Raw genomic sequence first — 12098 nt, forward strand, 5'->3', positions numbered from 1 at the left:
TGTAAAAACAAAGAATTACCAGAATTTTTTATTTATTTATTTTTTTTTACCTTATTTTTGTTTTTAGGAAAATAAGAGCCACATATGAGGATATTCGTTTAAAATTTTAGAACAGTAGCAGTATAATGTCCTCGTAAGATATCAGGCCCTTGTAGAGCAAAATTGAGTATTTTGGTCTAAATAACCCAAAATGTGATGTCCACATATGTGGACGCCAGGTCCTAGGAGGTTAATCCCACGGTCATAGAGCCATAAGAAATATATCAAACAAACATATCAAAATTAAACCATATAACACCAAAACATATTATACATATATTTTGAAAAACAATCTAATACAGTTGTCTCTAACATTTATAAGTATTATTATTAAAACTTCACTATTTTATCCCTTTCAGCAGATTGTATTATTTTCCATCTCTATTCAAGGCCACACTAAAGACTTTGTACGGACACTTTGTGACTTTCCTGTGTACTAGGAGGAGGATTAGGGAAATGCTGAGGTATCAGGAAACAAAGCACAGCACAATACTTTCCAGAGATTAGCTGATTACATAAAGGTGACAGCCTAACAGTGCATCACAACATTGTGATGTCTGTTGCATTCATTTATTTTAAGGTTTTAATCGCACCTCAACCTTAAATGAGAATGAAAGAACAAAAAATAAATAAATAAAAAATAAAAAATTGTACAGAGATATACATTTTATTTGTACACTTTAAACAATCACAATAAATTTAAGATTCACAAAAGTTTGGGGGTGGGGGGTACAGGTTCTGTAACAGACCTCTGAAAACTTTAGTAAAATAAAATGAAGCTTCAACCAAAGGGGGGAACAAATCTAGTTTAATCTAGTTTGAAAGCACAAACAGCATTTTAAAGACAACAGCAGCATGGTTCAGTCAGCGCATTTAAGTAGAGGCTTGATTACAGACGTGTACTGAGGTACCATTTAGTAACAGGATATTACATCACTAAAGGTAAGGTGAGCTTCCAACAGCCAACCAGGCAACCACAAGGAAAATAAAAAATATCCATGCTGCTCTGAGGGGTGTTTGACAAAGCAGGTTTGGAGAGGCAGCCAGCATTAACAGGAAAGAGAGCATCTGAACACGGTTCAGTTTTTATAAAACAAAACTTCAGAAGCTATTTCACTGATACTTCAAAGTGACCCGGCTAACCAGCTCTGTGAAACAGCCCTCTGTGAGACAGAGGTCTGTAAGTAAACACTAATACATTCCCTAAAAAGTGTGCTAAAGGAGGAAGCCAAAAACTGAAAATAACCATTCTGGTTGTTTAAAAGGTCACCATTGTGTCTCACCTGCTGTAATTAGTGTGCTGGTGCATTATACCTCACAATATGTTCTAATAATTAGAGGTCATGTCATACAAACTGCTTACAAATGCTACCTAAGCAGCGTGCCTAAACATTTACAGCTGATTTCACTGTGTGCACCATTATTACAATGGTGGTAAAGGAAAAAGAAAACATCAAAAATATTGATGTGCTCATGGAATATGATGCCCTGATGAGGCATCAGCTAACATGTTAACATCATATCGGGTCTTTCTTTTCTCAGCATCCCATGTTTGCAAGTGTACAGTATGATCCCATAATTTCCATTTGCTTCCCTTGCCATTACAACCCCTCACTACAAAAAAGAAAAACAAGCTAGCTACAAATACATCCATGAATAAAATTTCATTATCTTTATATAGATAAAATGTTAACAATCCCCAGAGATTGAAATATTTTAAGGTCCACCCTGTGAGTGCACCACTATAGAATCTACATCTGATGCACAGGACCCAAGGCTGTTACACTCTCTTAACTTCATCACAAAAACCCTCCCCACCAGTGTCCACAACTTATTCGTCAGGGGCTTTAATAAAAGAGTTGGTACCAAACTTGGTATCCAAAAGGTTCATAGTGATCTAATGATTTGCGACAGCATGGCCTTTAGGGTAAAATGGTTCAGTTGTTAGCAGCGTCTGCCTGTCTAGGCCAGTTGTCCTCCTCGATGCCAGAGTCGTATTCCTCTTCTGCCGAATCCTTGGCAGGAGTTCTGAAATTCAAATAAAGGATGCAGGTCGAGTTTCAGTTACTGAGTCGCCGTGTACTCGGTGTAAGAAAACTGATCTCTAGCAGGTCCCATCTACCCCGACACTGTGAGGAGAGGTACTGACCTGACATATCTGGGTTGGGATTTTCCTTGGACAACATCTTTGTCCAGCTCAACAGCCATGATGTCAGAGTGGGGCACCTCAAACATGGGCTCAAGGAGGAGTTTTTCCTGTGCATGAAGACAAGTTTTCACTTTACACCACAACAAAAAAATAAAAACCTAAGTTTGGCACCTTCTGTAAGAATCACATACCATGATGGATCTGAGGCCACGAGCTCCAGTTTTCCTCTCCAAAGCCATTCTTGCTATTGCCCTCAAGGCATCCTGAGTCACATTGAGATCACACTGAAACAAAAGATATTGACCATTTAATTTTAATTCTAAAAATCAAGTCATTTAAGTCACAAACACAAATGTATTATTATGTTTCTGTACATCTGATCTAACAAAAGAAATAGAGGCTGTGTTTAGAGAGACATGATTTTTTGGTACCAGTGAAACAAGAAAGTACATGCATCAGATTACCCTCTAGAAAGTGTTCGTATTATAAATAAAAGCAGTGTGTGCAGATATTTGAGAGGACAATGCTGTATTTTGACTCAAGAAAACCCTACTGTGCAAACACAGCAGCCCAAATATGAGAGTGTCTACCCCCCACCACCCACACAGCGTTGTAGCAACTACAATATTAGAACTCCTACTTTGTCCATGCTGAACAGAGCCTGGTACTGGGGCACTACAGCATTGCGTGGTTCAGTCAAGATCCGGACAAGCGTGTCTTCATCCAAGCTGTGCAGAGGAACGATAACGGGAAGACGGCCAACAAACTCTGGGATCATTCCAAACTCAATTAGATCCCTGGCCTCGACGTGCTTCAGCAGCCTGTCCTTCTCCTCGATCTCTGCTACGGTGTCTGTCTCGCCGCTGGTGTTTGCCAGATCTGCAGCAGCGGCTGCGCGGCGCCCTTTCCCCAGGTTAGAGGGAGTTCCAAAACCCAAATACTGGACAGACATGAAACACAAGGAACATTTTAAAGGCAGGAATAACAAACAGGCTGAACACCTGCTGGCGTGCAATACGTCTGAGCCTTGTCAAGTTTACCTTTTCATTCTTTCTTCTGCTAATGATTCTGTCAAGTCCATTAAAGGCACCAGATGCAACAAAGAGTATGTTTGTTGTGTCGACCTGCACAGTTTCTCCTCTCAGTTTCCTGGAGTTTTTCTCAGGAACGTTGACAACTGTACCCTCCAGAAGTTTAAGTAAACCCTGACAGAGCAGAAAAAGTGAATGTAAGTCTCAGTTGACCAATACAGAATGAAAAGGACAACAAACAGAAAACCGCAAGGTCATAAATGTAAACAAAATCTGTCTGTGTTCGCACAAAACAAAAAATAAATAAATAAAAATCTCAAAACATTCACCTGGACTGTCCTAAAACTTTAACAAGGAGGAATAAATCGAACATATGATCTCTAAATTTAATAAAAGTATAATCAAAAATAATTTGTTGCAGCCTTTAAACAAACTGCTGCATAAAGTTTGCACACTAACCTGCTGAACTCCCTCACCACCCACATCTCTCAGCTGATGGATTCCAGGAACACTGCCAATCTTGTCAACCTCATCCAGAAACACAATACCTGCACATGAAACAGGAGAACAAAGCTTAATGTCTTACAAAGACACTGCCTGAGACACTTCTTGTCTTTGATGAGCTTTCTGTGGATAACTGCTTAGTATTTTCTTCCAATTTCATGCTTTCTGGTGCATACACCTCACCAGTATTCATGCTGAAAGCTTGTAAACATGCAGTGCAGAGTACAGTGCATGTGTAAGCTAACCTGTTAATTTAACCTGAAATCCAATTAATTTAAACCTGTTCCTCTTCTTGTCAGTATATTCAACATAGTAAAGCCATAAACACATTCTTTAGCACAGTCAAGGATGCAACATGAAAAAAAGCATTCTAGTTTTTAGATGTGTTGTAGCAGAGTAATTCAGTAATGTATATGAAAGTGAAACAGCATTAATCTTCTCAATGATTAAGCTTCACAAAGTGGTTTTCCATATAAGAGTCCAGTGGTACCATTTTAATTTGTTTATACTCTAATCTTTTCTACTCCCAGTCCTCTAATCTAATTACTACTGAGTTTTGGCCTCGCAGTTGAGGCCTTGTTTTTATAAAATACCACTGTGATTGCTTTCTTTTAGGGTCACCATAAATTAATCTGTTAATAATCAGGTTCATTAATTTGTACAACAATGGTTTGTATGGTAAACCAAACATTGTGACATTCAAATATTTGCTCATTAATCCAACACTTGTCTTAATTTTAATTTTTATTTGAGACTTCCTATATAAAATGAAATATTATTATTAATTGCATGTTAACATTAAAGAAACAGTTGGGTGGATGTGAGGGGGAGGAACGAGATTATGTTTGTGTTAGATACTGCTGGTGCTTGCTGCTTGTGCTCAGTGTTTTCAAAACAGGCCGTTTCTTACTTAGTAAACATACGTATCATTCTGACACTGGAAACTCCTTCTGTAAATAAAGTCCCTCTGCCCACCTTGCTGTGCTTTTTCCACTGAGTAGTTGGCATCTTGCAGGAGTTTGGCAATAACCGACTCGATGTCCTCTCCCACGTATCCAGCTTGAGTTAGTGTGGTGCAGTCGCAAATTGCAAATGGAACATCCAGACAACGTGCCAGTGTCTGCGCCAACAATGTCTTTCCTGTGAAAATGTATGTGAATCATAAAATTGTCTGGGGAAGGACATAATACAAACACATTGCATAGTGTATCTGACAGAATCGGCTTAAAAGTATTACAAACCAAGCTTACCTGAACCAGTTGGACCAAGCAGAATAATGTTGCTCTTCTCCAGTTTAATCTCAGTGTGTGTAGAGTCCAACACTTCCCCACCTCTCCTCTCCTGAGGTGCCTGTTGGCTCGCCTGCTGCTGCATGGACGCCCCGAGAGCATTTCCATGAGGGCTGATTCCTGCAATCTGCAGCAGCTCTGGAACAACAAGCCAACCGGACAGGTCACCTCATTACTAAAAAGAACTGTAAAAACTCTATGCTTCATGAATCTCTAAAAATGCAATGTAATAGATTCATTTGAGTCACTGTTAGACAAACATGCCATTCACTGATCATGAATGCGACCATTTGTGTAGAGTAACAGTTCCCATACAAGGGCTAAAAATACACACACACCCTGTTCAGTGTCACTGTGAGTTACTGAGAACAGCTCGACTAAAATTAGCAAACATCTGAAAGTCGGTCAAAGGTCAACTTCATCTGCTTGTCTGGTCTGTCAATCATTGAAAACTGTAATTTTACTGGTTCAATTTCTAGGTTTTATTTTATACAAAAGGTCACTGTTACAAACTGGAAATATACCCTACTATCTGATGTTGACAAAATTCCTTAATCATTTTAGTTCAAAGTTCATCATTTTTTAAATTGGACACGGCCATAAATGCATAAAAAATGCAATCTCTCTGAAAAAGGCAAAACAAACCCTTGACTGTCACAGCGGTCTGTACACTTTGGCATTTGTGCAACTTAAAAACAACAAACTGCTGATTAAGTGACTTCAATAGTGCTAAAAGACAACAGCGAGTAGGACAGTCACTTACTTGTGAACCTGTATTCATCCTCTCGTCTTCTCATCTCTAGCTCTACAGGGAGAGGGTGAAAGTGCTTAAATCAATATTAATACTAATACCGCTATATTACCATTATAACATTATCAATGCAGTCGCTGAAAGAGAGCTTTATGAAATCATATGATAAATATTGAACAAATGCCAAATAATACAGATTATAACTTAAGGCCACAGCTGTAACCTCTCTACGGTTATTTGTAAGGACGTTTCAAGAGGAACCGTTGATACTCTTAACATGCAAATATTAATATTGTTTTCAATGTGGCAAACTTTAAAGTCTGCTTATTTATTTTGGCATTTGCATGAACACATTTCAAAGTGAAAACTTGCATGATCATATTTTGTTAATTTATTACCAGCTTATTTAAATTAGCCTTGCTTTTAGGATATACTGTTGCTGTGTCCAAATTCAACTTAGAATTCACTAATTCTCTACTCTGTGTTTGACAGACATTCAGCACAGCCTATTTTCCCTTTGAGGTTTAGTTTTGAAATCATTAAAAATAATCTGCTGCATTCATTTTTTAAAGATTCGTATTACATTTCAGCTCTTGTTCATTTATCGATCGTGTTTCTGGTGTTAAATGAAGACAAGAATTTCACCCAAAATTTGACTAAGCTCGGCACTATCTACCAATACCGAAAAGGGACTTTCATAAGCTTTAAAAGAAATAAATAAATAGATAAAATCAAGTATGGTTTCCATCAGACAGTAATGGTTGATATTATTTGAAATAAATCCTTAGATGCAGAATGATGCAGTGTCTGCAGAGAAGACTGATACTGACCACGAGGTGTTAAAGATGGCTGTTTTTCCACCTCCACCTGCTGTCGGCTCCCAGAGGGGATGTTATTGTAGATGCGCTTATAGTGATTATACACAGCAACTGCCAACACTTTTTTTGCATAGGACTGGCCAACCACATACTTGTCAAGATAGGCATATATCTGGGAAGGAAAAAAATATATCTTTCACAACAGGAGAAAAACACAATCAAATTTCCAATCGAATGTTAAAAGCTTGTTTTGACCAATTGTTTCCTGCTTCAGTTTCTTACCTTCTTTGGAGGTGGAGGAGGTTTCTGTGCAAATGCCAGTTTCACTGCCTCCGCAGCAGATTCTGGCTCTTTGTTTAGCCCTTTCTTAGAGTCAGTTTCAGACAGCACCACGAAGAAGTGATGACATTTCTCACATTTGACAAATCGTGTTGATGCTACAAAAAAAAACACCACATACAGTGTTAAAGACATTTTTAAACCAAGCTGAAGCAATTTTTAAAGACACTTCAACATAAATATATGCATTAATCCCACTGATGCTGAAACCTAAACTAAATATGGAAAAAGTGAAAAACTGCATCTTATGTTTTTGATTCTTCGTTGTTTTGAATACTGTTCAGCTTTGATTACCAATAACAGTCAACACATGCTCATTTAAGGTCCAGTTAAGGACAATCACAATCTAACACATAACAAGCAGTTCTCTTCATCGCATGTACTACAGGCTTAGGAAAATAAACTCCCCAATAACCCCATCAGATTTCCCGTAGCTGCTCATATTCATTTCCTCTGTAAGCTATAGATAGTTCATGAATATTTCTGAGATGTGTTGACTGACTAGTGTGGTGTCGACCATCCACCCCTGGACAACAGAAAAAGCTCAACATTTTCTGCATTTGTTTGTCTTATTGAGAAATAATGAAAACCCAAATATTGATTTTTCTTAGGCCTTTGTTTATAAAGACCTTTATTACCTGCAACTCAGGTTTTATCCTCCTAACTGGAACACTTGACTCTCAAGCTTTTATTTTTGTTTTTTGTTTTAATTTGAGCATCAAAACAAACTTCCACCTTTTCCCTGTGGTTTATAAGATGATAAATTGTTAACCAGCTCACGAACTGTACATCATAAACCACTTCTCTGTCTGGAAAGTGTATTGTAGATTTAGATTGGCAAAAATTAATAAAGCAGGTGCAGCTGATGTAAATGTGATTTTTAATTGATAGTACTCACTATGATTGGCCGATTTAAAGTCAGAAAGTCGTATAAACCAGCGGTCCCCAACCCCCGGGCCTCGGACCGGTACCGGGCCGCGAGAGTTGAGGCTCAGGTGTGAAATGTAGTTTTCAGGGTTTTTATCGGTTTTCAGCATTATTTTGTTATCGTTTTATCGTTAACTTTGTTTTCCTGGGTCTTTTCACGTGTGTTATGAATAAATCTTCTTTTTTTCGGTACCGGTACTAGTTTTATTTTGTTGTATTTATCCGCGACACCTTAAAGGCCGGTCCTTGAAAATATTGTCGGGCATAAACCGGTCCGTGGCGCAAAAAAGGTTGGGGACCGCTGGTATAAACAATTATACCCGTGTCCAAGATGTTTCTCACACGTCCAACAATCCTAACAGCCCCTCTTGGTTTAAAGCAATGAGTCAAAATGTTTATGTGGCACCGCAAAATCTAAAACATTCCAGAGACAGCAATAAAAACGACATTACACAGTTTATATCCACATCTTTATTTTGACAAGTTGTGCCAGGAAATACTTGAAGTGGTGGTTTGTGGTGCACTATTCATCTCCTGTGTTTACACTAGTGTTTATAGTTATTTCCATGCACAAAGGTCTGTGTCACAGAGAAATATGAAAGTTGATGTTAACATGTTTTAACACTAAATCATGAATTTAAGTGACGTCTAATGCATCTTTTTTTCTCCCTGCTCATCATCCATGTTGAGAGGAATCCAGTAACAGCAACCATTTATTCAGCAACCTTTAGTTTTCTAGCAGTGATAATACCATGTATTTATTTATGATCAGTTTATTTACTTAGGTTTGTTTTTTTTAACAACTGGTAAACAACAACCTTATATCGTAAGAACCATCTGGGACACAAACATTTCCACAACTGACACAACATCACATGACATCATTCAACAGTTAGACCATTTGTAAATAATTGTTGAAGAGTAATATGTGTACTCACATACGAAGGTCTCTACATGTGTGCAGGGGTCCCCACACTTAGGGCAGCGTAGCTGGCTTCCACCCTTACCCGATCCTCCGGAGCCAGACATTCTCTTCCCCTCACTGAGGCTCTTCTGTGTAAAAACAACTGTGTTAACACGTGTTAAATTAAAGTATTATCATCCACTGCTTTAACTAGGTTGTGTACGTCCACATTTACAAAATGTTGCAAATAAAGATTACCTTTCCACCATCACTTCCACCATCCTTGGTTGTCCCGTCTTTAGAGCCATAACAGACAGAGGTCTCTGAAAACGATCTCACACGTACTCGAGGAGGCAAATGAGTTTCTCGAAACCCGTGACGACTCAGAAAAAACAACTGAATCCGAGAGCATGACAGTCCTGTTAAAAAAAAAAAGAAAAAAAAGCAACATCCCTTTAGATTTCTATCAGCCATAAGTCTGAAAACTAATGACATTGACATATGATTTTAATTGTGTTTTCCTATACAATGCATAGTGTCCTTAGCATTAATTTTGGGGGAAGAGGGAGGGAGCCATAATATTTTCACTTAAATTTTCTTTTAGTTTTCAATTAGGCTTCACCTGTGTCTGGGAAATGGGAAAATAAAGGTTAAAAGTAAAACAAAAATGTTTTTTAGAAACGTTTAAAGATTTAAAAAAAGGCCCCTAACATGTCTAAAACTACATGTTATAAGGCTACATAATGCATAAATACCATAATACCAAAGACCATATTTCTATTTCATGTATATTATTAAGAGCAGCACTTCACGGTCTGATGCAAGAATTGTATTTACATGGGGTAAAATCGCTCCTTATGTTTTTGTTGTTTGTCGTGAAATCATATGTATTGTTGGTCAGGTGGCAGAGCAGGTCAGCCACTAATCAGAAGGTTGGTGGTTCGATCCCAGGCTGCCCAAATATCCTTGGGCAAGATACTAACCCCATGTTTGCCTACTGGTGGTGGTCAGAGGGCCCGGTGGCGCCAGTGTCCGGCAGCCTCGCCTCTGTCAGTGCGCCCCAGGGCAGCTGTGGCTACAATGTAGCTTGCCATCGCCAGTGTGTGAATGTGTGTGTGAATGGGTGAATGTAGCGCTTTGGGGTCCTTGGGGACTAGAAGAGCGCTATACAAATGCAGGCCATTTACCATTTACCATTTAAACTGTCATGAATTGCCTTTTTACCTCCTGTTGACGTTAGCTACAGAACTGTCATAACAAACAGTAATCTAGGTCAGCTGGGGCCCTGATTCCATAAGTTGAACCAAATAGCTCAATGTCATGCAGCTTAACGCAGCTGTAGGGCAGGGAGTGTGTGCGTCTTCCCTTTCGTACCTCTGTTAGCAGTGTTTAGGAACAACCTGGCAGCCGAAGCACATGGACAGGACATCTTTCCTTCTGTCTCAAACTCCTTAAACAAACAAAAAAGTGTCAAGTTAGCATCGTACAGCTAACAGACTGCGCTGAATAAGACAGGCCGGTTTAACGCCTCAATACTCCAACGTCACAATTAGCATTAGCACAGCAGCTCGTTGACGAGACTAGATAGTCGCCACTACAGTCTAAATATTTACACTGTACACCACACGAAAAGGTGTTGGTATTTTAAGCTATCACGCGATGCTAATACTATAAAGGTACCCTGTATGAACACTGTATCTAGTTAGCCTACGTAAATAGGTAACTGTTAGCTTCGCATGCTAGGCCTTAACCAAATTCACTAAGCGTTTTCTTCTAGAGGAAATGACAAGCAGCCGACGCTGCAGAGCTAATAGACAGAGTGACTCCTAAGAAAAACAAATTTGCAGGTATCGTTTCCAGCTTATTTAAAACTACTAACTACGAAACACAAATCAACATTTAACTAGCTTTCCAGTTTTACTCACAGTGCGCGTTGAAAGCAGTCGCGTCTTGACAGCCCCTCTCTGAAACACAAATTTGCTAAATCACTAAAGCTTCTGCACGTTTGTTACAGCTAGAAAGGTCAGTGTGTCATGCTAATGCCACAGTGCCTGTTACATGGACTGAAAAGTCAACTTCTTTAGACCGTTATTTCACAGGTGTGACACGAACTAAAGTGATGTAACGCCTGCTGTTATGAACTAGGTTATTAGGTTGGTTACCCGGCTAGCGAACTAGCCTTCCCCAAAGGAAGCGATAGAAACAGTGTGCAGGGTGTAAGCAGCATGGTGGATTCATTCGTGCCAGCGCATTCAATACCCATCCAGATATTTTGAGATCTGCTCAAACATAGCGCGATTCGTGGTGCGTTCATGACAACATCGTAATATGCAACGTTAACAAAGATATTGTGAAATTGCGTTTGGTAGTTAAGGGACATATCACATCTAGCATTGTAACCTGTTAACAGTCGTTTCAGTCACACTTTGTTATTTGATAGGCTCAGTTCAGATTCAGTATGCATTATTAGTAGAAGTTTAACACAGCCTTGGTACTCATGAGAGGTAGTTTGACATTTTAATGCATGCAACTTTAAACAAAGAAAGAAATGAAGAAATACTCTCAAAAATATGAGCTATAGGTTTGACATCATCCGTGTTAATGGCAAATATGCACTATTTTGTCTTTGTTCTTGATATTGTGCAGTGTTCTTGTTAATTTGTGTATTTCTTGTTGCTCTATCCAATAGAGTGTTTGCGATTTTATAGTTCAGTACATCACTTATGGATTCTTGTGATATGTGTCCGCCTCTGTAACCCAGAGCCACTCAAAGTAAGGGCCATTTGTCTATCTATATGTGGTGGAAGGGCCCGAGGGTTAAAAAATACCCATATAAAGTTGTCTTTGTGTCACTGTTTTGCTGACAAGGTTTTTTGGGACACTTGATGAGATCGAGTCTGTGAAGTGAAAAAAAAAGGTGTATAATTATCTTGACCGTTTCATATGTCATGCTGTTTCTGCACAGCTAACAGTTCACCATGTCAAAGCAGCTTGATAAAAGACAGACAGAACTTTAAATCAGAAGTTCTGTCCGTTATCTATGGATAACAGAAAAACTACTAATTTTAGGGATATGTTTCATCAGAAATATACTGTATGCTACAAACAAGAAGCTGTTTTTTTGTTTTAAGAAGGGGCCATGACACTTTGTCATGGATGTTATATGGATAACGGAAAAACTACTAATTTTAGGGACATGTTTCATCAGGAATATACTGTATGCTACTATCATTCAAACAGACGGCTGTCACAAGATGTCTTGTTAAATATAAGTGAATGAATGTGAGGTCAGAGGAGAATGGCCAGACTTCTCTGAGCTGATTGGAAGGTAACAGTAACTCAAATCA

At 38.7% G+C, this 12098-nt stretch overlaps 1 protein-coding gene across 2 annotated transcripts; it reads right to left on the reverse strand.

Moving 5' to 3' along the window:
* Positions 1 to 687: 687 nt before the first annotated feature.
* Positions 688 to 10950, reverse strand: clpxb (caseinolytic mitochondrial matrix peptidase chaperone subunit Xb). 2 transcript variants are annotated; one of them, XM_006789170.3, is made up of 15 exons: positions 10677 to 10950; positions 10126 to 10201; positions 9010 to 9170; positions 8786 to 8900; positions 6864 to 7018; positions 6594 to 6753; positions 5776 to 5817; positions 4974 to 5150; positions 4699 to 4863; positions 3679 to 3767; positions 3229 to 3393; positions 2829 to 3128; positions 2380 to 2472; positions 2189 to 2295; positions 688 to 2067 (listed from the first exon to the last, which is right to left on the reverse strand). In XM_006789170.3, the coding sequence occupies exons 2-15, from the start codon at positions 10178 to 10180 to the stop codon at positions 1977 to 1979; spliced, it is 1875 nt and encodes a 624-aa protein (XP_006789233.1). In that variant the 5' UTR covers positions 10181 to 10201; positions 10677 to 10950; the 3' UTR covers positions 688 to 1976. The 2 variants fall into 2 exon arrangements, with proteins under 2 accessions (XP_006789233.1, XP_006789234.1); XM_006789171.3 differs by lacking the exon at positions 5776 to 5817.
* Between the last annotated feature and the right edge of the window lie 1148 nt (positions 10951 to 12098).

The sequence above is a fragment of the Neolamprologus brichardi genome, chromosome 7, assembly GCF_056152115.1.
Source record: "Neolamprologus brichardi isolate AB-2024 chromosome 7, ASM5615211v1, whole genome shotgun sequence".
In the NCBI taxonomy this organism is placed as follows: Eukaryota; Metazoa; Chordata; class Actinopteri; order Cichliformes; family Cichlidae; genus Neolamprologus; species Neolamprologus brichardi.

What these genes read in the sequence shown, in the direction of transcription:
- clpxb (XM_006789170.3), bottom strand. Translation starts at nt 10,180, where the DNA reads ATGTCCTGTCCATGTGCTTCGGCTGCCAGGTTGTTCCTAAACACTGCT. An exon ending in GCTTGGTCCAACTGGTTCAG is followed by an intron (nt 4,864 to 4,973) that starts GTAAGCTTGGTT and finishes ACATTTTCACAG; the next exon opens with GAAAGACATTGTTGGCGCAG. An exon ending in TCCCAACCCAGATATGTCAG is followed by an intron (nt 2,068 to 2,188) that starts GTCAGTACCTCT and finishes TTTGAATTTCAG; the next exon opens with AACTCCTGCCAAGGATTCGG.